Source organism: Schistocerca piceifrons, chromosome 1 (genome assembly GCF_021461385.2).
Source record: "Schistocerca piceifrons isolate TAMUIC-IGC-003096 chromosome 1, iqSchPice1.1, whole genome shotgun sequence".
NCBI lineage: Eukaryota > Metazoa > Arthropoda > Insecta > Orthoptera > Acrididae > Schistocerca > Schistocerca piceifrons.
This window is the reverse complement of record NC_060138.1, coordinates 485,181,586-485,191,012: the sequence shown is the minus strand read 5'-3', so window position 1 is coordinate 485,191,012 and position 9,427 is coordinate 485,181,586. Positions and strand designations below refer to the sequence as shown.

The following is a 9,427-nucleotide window of genomic DNA, read 5'->3' as shown; positions in this document are numbered from 1 at the left end:
ACAAAATATGTCACTAATGCAGAAATATTCAGCAAAGTGAATTGTTTTCATGCAAAACACAAATATTAAACCCTTAACCAGTTCAAAATGTTATAATTCTGCTTCTCAGCAGCAGTCTGAAAATATAATAGAGTCAAAATAATATAGCTATTATATTTTGATACTTTCTAAATGTTCATAGCCACAATATGGTAACATGTAAATAGACTCTGGTAAGTGCAATAAAAAAAATATATTCCACAAACATGGAACACTGTTGAAAAAGACTGCTCCGGAAGAGAGAAACAGCTTCAGTTTAATATTGTGGTACAAAGGGAATGTCATTTTTAGACAGCTTACCAATGACAAATGAGATTTCATTCAGTCTTTTAATATATATTCAGCAAATTCCTCTACAACAGAAAATAAAAGTCCAGAAAACCTGGACAAGCAGATTATTTGATAGGTATAATTCATAACAGCACCATATTTGAACTAAATTTACAAACTATAGAGAACATTATTTATGAAAGGATTCATTTATTTATTAGGTCACCAACAAAATAATTCAATCTAAACACTGGAGTGGGGAGCTTTAAGCACTAAATGACAAATTTACTGTCATCCACAAAGTTGCTAGGTGGGTTGACAGTTGCCTGAAGTATTGAATAATATATTAATCAATGGTACTTTAAACAGTGCAGTAAGTAAATAAAATAAGGTGTAAATATCAGTTTTATCTACTTTGTGTTGAGGAAATCCTAAAAGTCTATTTTGATTGAAGGTGTCAGATGCATGAAATTAGAAATATCTTAAAACACAGGTAAGAAATGTGTTTAATATGTACAGATCAATTTTATCATTTCCTCTGAGGCTTCACTGGCAAAGGATACGTACCATAATTAACACTTAGTGTTACATTACATGTGAAATTTTGTCCTAAGATGAATGCTGTAAACTGCGGAAAGAGTAAATAAAAGTCATGTGGTATTGGTAGCTACTTAGATCAAATTGTCTAAATAACATGAAGTAAGAAGTATGAAAGCACTGCTGACAACAGTAATTCAGGAAAATAGGACAAAGTGTTAGTTACTGTGAACACTTCAGAGATTCAACAGCAAACCACTGCTGACAACAGTAATTCAGGTATACATGTTGATGTTGCAATCTTGGGGTAGCGTCTTTCACTAGTAACTAAAATGTTCTCAGTCTCAGGTTTGAAACTAGCTACCCCTTAAATTTTGAATAACAATCATCAGCAATGCCAGCTAGAGACTTATGCATAAGAAGTCACCTTCCTTGTGCCAACAGGCTTGTGAAGGAGGGCAGAGGAGTGGGCAGAGGATCAGAATACCAGCTCTTGTTCTGTGAAATTTCCCCTGAAAGGCAGAAGGATCAGCAATGATCAACAGCATGAGAATGCAAAATGCAATGGAAACCACTACATTTCAGTTGTATAATGTGTATCCACAGGTCATGTAGTCTGAAACTGAAGAAACGTTATGGTGAACTCCCTGTTGGCAAAAGATTTTGGATTAGTTCCCTGTTTGGACCTTTTGGAGGGACTGTCAATGGACAGGCGACAATGAGAAAAATGTGGAATAGTCAATGAGGCTCAGTCTAGATATAGTGGGGTTCAATGAAGTGAAATGGAAATAAGAGAAGGATTTATAGTCAGAAAAATATAGGGTAATATCAGCAGCAATAGAAAATATGTAACAGGAATAGAATTTGTCATAAACAGGAAAATAGGACAAAGTGTTAGTTACTGTGAACACTTCAGAGATGGGATTGTTCTCACCAGATTCAACAGCAAACCACTGTTGACAACAGTAATTCAGGTATACGTGTTGATGTTGCAATCAGAAGATGAAGAGAAAGAGAATGTGTATAAGAATACTGAATGGGTAATTCAGTATGTAAAGGTGGATGAGAATCCAATAGCCTGGGAGACTGAAATGCAGTTGTAGGGGAAGGAATAAAGAAAGGGGTATGAGAGAATATGGGCTTGGCAGTAGGGATGAGAGAGGAGAAAGACTAACAGAGCTCTGCAGAAACATTCAGATGGTAATAGTGAATCCTCTGTTCAAGGAACACAAGAAGGGGAGGTATACTACGAAAAGACTTGGAGCCTTTAAAAGGTTCCAGCTGGATTACATCATGGTCAGACATAGATTCTGAAATCAGACTTCGAAGCGCAACAACTATCCACAGATATATACTGAGATTAGTGTGGAAGGAAGTGGGATAATGAAGTACTGAGAAAGGATGAGATGCTTTTGAAGTTTGCTAAAAATATGGATACTACGATAAGAAATACCACCGTAGGTAGTTCAGTTGTAGAGGAATGGCCATCTCTACAAGGAGCAACCATATATGTTGGACATATAAGGGCAGGTATAAAGAAGAACATACTACAATGTTGGGAGAAATACACCAACGTAAATCACCAAGGAATGAAGCAAATAGGAAGTGTAGCGAAGACAAGGTGAAATGGATGAAGGAATGAACCTAGAAACAGAAAAAGAAATGATTTCTGGGAGGACTGATTTGGCATATAGAAAAGTCAAAACAACCTTTGGTGGAATTAGAAACAAGAGTACACTGGAAATTGTACTGTTAAAAGCAGAGAAGATATCAGATAGCTGGAAAGAGAACACTGAGAGCCTCCAAGAGGGGGAGGAATTGTAAGGGAGGTTGGAATATATCCAACAAATAATTTAGGACATAGGATGCAGATGATACTCTGAGATGAAGGGGTTGGCACAGGGGAGGAATCTGTGACAGGCTGCATCAAACCAGTCAGATGAAAGATGTCTCAGGAAAAAAATTGACAGTGTGAAGCACAGCATTTTAAATGTAAAAATAAATTATTTTATTCTGCAAAATAAAATCATTGCTATGATCTGTCTAAAATGTCTGTAGGAGTGTCACATGCTTTTATACCATTTATTTTTTTAAGAAAACCTACTGAATCACAGTATCAGAAGTAATTAGCAATGAATAATTATAAACATGTGAAAGATCTGTAATGTTATTTATGGTACAGAGTTACGAAAAGAACGGGTGGCAGCCAATGATTTTAGACCTGAGTGAAATTTAAGATCAGTGCAATCCATCTGGTTTGTCAGTGCTGGAGATCGCAATATTTTACATGTAAATATTTGTGACAAGGTAAATTAGATTCCTTTCTCGTTGAGTAACATATCTTTTTAAAATCAGAAGACTGACAGTAATAAATAATTATTTTTATATACAGACTTACAATGTTCAACATTAGGCCAGTTACAGTAAAGCTTCATTTCCGATTCTGAAGTGACTGTCTTTCTGAGAAAATGTTAAGTACCTGAACTGAAATTATAGAATATATTGATGGAAATATGTTACTGAACATTAAAATACAAAAACTGACTTTTTATAATGTGGGCATTTTCTGTTACACTTTATTTTGGATCAAGAGTATTTTTTTTTTCAACTAACCAGTTAAACTGGCAAATAATTAAAATTAAGGGGTGAGACAGATTCGAAACAAACTGTAAACATTCAAACATACCAAGCAACTCACAAGTTAAAATATCATTGAATGTCTTTTTCTTGAATTACACATTACTTTTAAAGTATAACTTAAACAAATTAAAAACTATATCGCAGTTGATCATTATGTACAAGAAACAAGAGTAAATTAAGCCTAAATAAAAGTAGGCATCTATCAAAATTCAAGCAAGCACACTGAAGAGAAATGTACTTGCATTTTGAAGAACTGGAGGATATGGAGAGCCACAGCTCAACTATCAAAAGACTGGAATTTCAAAGATTGTGATGAAGAAAAGGGGTTAGCTGCTTGAAAAGCAGCTGCAGTCACACCTTCCACATCACCTGCACTGAACCTATTCCGTTGGGAATCCACAGCTGTCCGTGTGTGGTTCCAGTTGCTAGGTGTCTGCACGGATCGAAGATCACTTTGAGTTATAATCCCATTCTTATGATGATTTCTCAGAACACATGTACCATTTGTCTGTGGAGCTCCCAACATCCTCTCCTGTGCACTACTACTTCTTAGCACTGCTTCAGCATCAAGTCCAAGTATCAATAGAACTCTGTGAGGATTCTGAAGCACAAAATTCTCAAAAATGTCTACAGGCATAGAAGTTTGTGTTTCCTTATCTGCAAGCCGGCTCAATCTCATTGGCATTTCTTCAGTTTCCCAACAGAACATGTCAGGGGGATGTGATGAACTGCGCTGTATAATACTGCCATCCAGGCAGTTGTATGGCAAATTGGGATTTGAGTGTGCTGGAAGCGGATGAGGATAGCGTGTCGCCACTGTACTGCTACTTGATGCAAGCTCTTGCAGAGCTTGAATAGCATTTCGAACCTGTGCACAACATACAAATATTTTCTATCATGCCATAAGTCTGACAATACTATTGACAACTAATGAATGAAATCAAAATTTTTAGAAATATATCATAAAATTAAAAGTATATGATCATGTCATTCAGAATTAGTTAAATACATGTTTTACATGGGGCAGGTGCTGAAACATGAATTACTCATAATTGTATGTTGGATAAAACAGCACTTTCTTCTATTTCTTCCAATATTTATTGGAAAAAACATGTTTGGATGGAACTGTATACATAGTGGTTATTATGCTCCTACTGAAAGAATTTCTGCTCTTGCTGACCAACATTTAACATTAATTGCCTGAAACCTAGCCTCTCACATCAAATATACTAACAACTTCTTCCAGTGAGTCTCCCCCATCCCCACCCCTTTACCTCCTGGATCCTTACTCATTGCTGTTGATTGCCCCCCATACACAAACATCCCTCATGCCAATAGCCTTGCTGCTCTTGAATACTACCTCTCCCTACGCCAACCTTTTAATGGACCATATAGAAGAAACCTTTCTAGTCTCTTGAAATCCAAAACCCTTGTCTGGTTTAGATTTGTTAATAGTATCTTCATGATCAGGACTCAAGAGTCAAGACACCACATCATTCCTCCCCAACCACAAAACCTCTTTTGTCCTCTTTTCATGCTCCATTTCAGACCAACTTGCCATCTTCTTGGATGAACCACACATTTGTGGCGGCTCTGTCCACACCTCTGCCCATATTAAACACACTAAACACCATCAGTACCTACAGTTTTTCATATTTCATCCCTTCCACACCAAAAAAACACTCCAATACAGCCTGCCTGTGGATGACGTATCTGCAGTGATGAGAACCCCCTTGCCCAGTGTACTGAAGGTCTCTACAAGGCTTTCACAGACCGGCATTACCCCATAACCTAGTCTGCAAACAGATATCCCATGCCATATCTTTGCACATCCCTAATCCACCCACCACCCAAGAATCAGTGACAAAAGAGTACCCCCTCATCATTCAGCATCACCCTGGACTGATGGGCATCCTACCCGAGGTCCTTCCATCCCTCTGAAAGTAGTCCACTGTCACCCAACCAAACTACACAACATCCTGGTCCACCTCTACAACACTCCCACTCTCAGTTCCCAACCTCTTGCCACAATGATCGTACCCCCATAGAAGACCCCCGTGCAAGACCTGGCTAGGCTACTCAGTCAGCACTTCCTACTCCACTTCTGTCACAGGATTATCCAATCCCATCAGAGGCACCCATGATAGTAGCCTTGTCATATACCAACTCTACTGCAAGCACTGCACAGCTTTTTACATCAGCATGACAACCAACCACAATGAACAGCAATGAATGGCAACCACCAAACTGTGGCCAAAAATAAAATTTTGCAACATTCAGCTGAGTACAGCATGCTTGATTTCAATGGCTACTTCATAACCTGGGCCATCCGCATCCGTCCCTCAATCATCAGCTTTTCTGAACTCGCAGATTTGAGTTATCCTTGCAATAAATCCTTTGCTTTGTAATCTTTTGCTTCTGTAGCCCTCCTGGCCTCAAGCTTCATTAATCAACTGTTCCTGCACCCTCCACCCAACAGTGCACTCTTCATCTGTCTTGCCACCCCCTCCCAATCCACACCTCCATGTCACCTTCACCATGCACTATACCTCACTAGCTCCCATATCCATGCATCATGCATCTGGCCTGCACACTTGCCACCACTCCTTTCTGCATTCCTAACCAGCATACCTCCCTTCCAGCCCCTAGCTACTCACTCAACACCTCTACTGGCATTCAACCTCCCTTCCTCTACCCACCTCATCCAACACAATAGCCACCCCACCCCAGTAGTCCATCTGCTGAAATACAGTCCCAGTATTGTCTGTCCAATTGGTTCAATGTAGGGGCGTGGGTGTGTGTTGCATGTGTGTGTTTCATGTATATATTTCTACTCTACTTCAACAAAGAATTTATTACGAAAGCTAGCAAGTTTCCTTTCACTTTTTTTGGTGACTCTCAAGGATTCAATGCTTTTGCAATTCGCTGAGTGGTCTCCTTTACTTCTAAATTAATTACAATCTGGAAAAGGTTTCCTTCTATTTATTTTTGAATTTTATGCTATAACATCAAACAACTTGTGAATGTCAATTATTTATAATAATCCACAAGAATTGCCCTATATTTTAAATTAGTTAAGCCTGTAAACACTGGAAATTATCTAGGAATTTCAAATGTGTACCTTTAACAACATATAATGTTAAAACAACAAAAAAATGCTGTAAAATAGAAAATCCAGGATGGAATGTAACAATACGAGGGAAGGAAAGTTGCTACTCAACATATAGTGGAGATGCTGAGACGCGATAGGCACAATAAAAAGTTGACACAATCATAGCTTTTGGTCATTAAGGCCTTTGTCAGCAATAGACACACATACATACACACACACACACACACACACACACACACACACACAAGTGCAACTTGCACACACATCTGCAATGGCCAAAAGCTATGACTGTGTGAACTTTTTATTGTGCCTATCGCGGCTCAGCATCTCCGCTATATGGTGAGTAGCAACTTTCCTTCTCTTGTATTGTTATATATATAAAATCAATAAACTGGATTTGAGTTAGGTACTGTTAGAGCAAATAAAATGCAGATATTTCTCATTTATGTGATGTCACATAATTCCAAATATAACCGTCAGCTTGGTAGTATGTCTAAGTATGGCACTATTTGCAACTGTATCAGCAATCACTGACTGACTATGCCTACCACATAGTTCCTGGATAGCTGTGACCATCACTACCAACACCAGAATCCTACACATTAACATTCCCCACAGTTTTGGCCATGCCACCATTGACTGCTACCTCTCACAACATTCTGGCAATCCCAAACCTGCCACCTCAGACTCATATATCTGAGTGCCTGTGACAGTAACAAAAAATCTTTTCGTTTTGATTAATGAATAATTACAGAGTCATGTTACAATTCATTACTGTAAAGAAAGTTCTCTTTGAATGTCTGTATCCTTCTACCTACCTTTTCTTCACTAGTCACATCAGATATAAAAGAGAAGTTCAAAGGTTCTCACTGTAGTTCATGCAACAGGAGCAGACACAGATGTAAATTTTTCTATGAACAAAAATGCCATACTGATATTGTTTGAAAGACTTTTAATAACTCAGCTACTGCTATATTTGTTGTCTTTAAAATAACAGTTCATTATTTCAGTATTTAATTTTGAATTTACATGTCAGAGTATTTCTGATCCACAACATCACATCCAAGATTAACAAGGAAAAGGGAGGAACAAGGGATATTATAAACTTGTGGCTATGACAGGATAGTAATATGTAGTCTTCAGATTATGTCCTGTACTACATAAGATTGAAATGGACAAACTGATTTTTGCAGAAAGCAAAAATTAAAAGAACTTCTTAGTGCTATGGCAGCAACTACTGTAGACAAAATATGTCCTCTGATAAAGTTAATGTGACATCAGTTACATAAGGTCAGATGCTAAGTGAAAGATTTAAGGAGCAAAGTGTAATTTTATCCACAAATTTGGGAATGTTGTTTAAAGAAAGGAAAATGTACTGTTGATTGGAATATTACACAAGAGATTTAATGAAGTCACACAACACTATTAGTTTGGTGAATGGCTTAATGAAGGCTTGTATTCTACATCTGACAAGTATAAATGAGATACAGAGGTAGCTGTTAATGAAGTCATCACTTCAAAACTTAATGTGATAAGTACAGAATAGAATGTTTGTGTTAATATTGTTGATGAGAAAATAGAATCAGTTCTATGGACATCAGAGAATTTTTACAGTAAATGATGCAAGCTGTAAAGAAAGAAAGAGGTGAATGATATAAAATGGAACATACAGCAAGAGAGTGGTTAGACTCATCATTTAAATCAATTTTTGATTGTAAGTAGGCAGTGCAATGGTAACACTATGAGACCAAGAGATCCAAATAAGCTATTTTGTGCTGGAAAACATTTTCCCACATACTTAAAATAAAGAACATTATGATAAGACATAGGTAGTTTAATATATTTTTACCAGGTAAGAAAGATGAAAAATTCATTTTTTTGTAAAATCATTGAACACTGTGTTCCCTCAGACATGGACAAACATGCAGAAAATAAAATTTATTGGAGGATATATGCAGTGAGAATCTACTTTGTGCAGAACCAAAACCTGTGATTGATATCAGGCCTATGAAGATTTTCTACGTAATAGTTGTCCCATGGACTGTAGGAGAAACTGCAAAAGGAAATATTAATTCCTTATACTTACAACTGAAAGACAGGAATTTTAAGCAAATATTGCTAAAAGTGTTTCAGTAAAGTTAAATATTGAGACCAAGATTTGCACAATCTGACATATTGCATGTCAAAAGCTGACAGATATTCAGCATTAGAGAAAGTTGATAACTCCCCCTGATAATGAAGATAAGTAGTTTGTACTTGTTCTAGTGAAATACAATGGCCACAACTGCAGATTGCTGTAGAAACTATATGGGGATTTAATGAAGCACCTAAAATGTGTATTTTTTTGTTCTGTATCAGGTGTTTGGCATTTGGTTATATGTTTGTATGGATAGTTAAAATTTCTGAAAGCCAATAAGAGATTTTTGCTTTTATTTGAAATAACTTTTCACACCTTACGAAGTTGATACTGTAAGATAAAAATCCATAAATAAAGGTTACTTTATTATTTATGTAATATGAATTCACAGAGTCACTTTTTCTACAAAAACTATAATTGATCATGGCTTCAGTTATACGATAACTGTTAAATAACGCTATACATGTATTCAAGTTTTAAACCATGATACTAGTCAGGAAAGTTGAATTTGGATGAATGTGTAAAAGACCAATTTCCAGAACTAAAAATACTGTTTTATAAAAGAATATAACATTTAAACAATGGGAAGTCCAGGTTGGAATCTCAATAATTATGAAAATGACAGTTTGCTTCTAACCATAGAGATGATATAATTGCAGAGAGACACAATGAAAACATTGTTATACTCTGAG

The 9,427-nt window shown here is 36.8% G+C and overlaps 1 protein-coding gene across 1 annotated transcript in view; it reads right to left on the bottom strand.

Moving 5' to 3' along the window:
* Positions 1-3,763: 3,763 nt before the first annotated feature.
* LOC124740341 (potassium voltage-gated channel subfamily H member 8) overlaps positions 3,764-9,427 on the bottom strand; it is a 612,019-nt gene continuing 606,355 nt past the window's right edge. The window contains exon 15 of the mRNA XM_047248622.1: positions 3,764-4,354. Within this exon, the coding sequence (XP_047104578.1) occupies positions 3,764-4,354 (591 nt within the window). The remainder of the gene's footprint in view (positions 4,355-9,427) is intronic.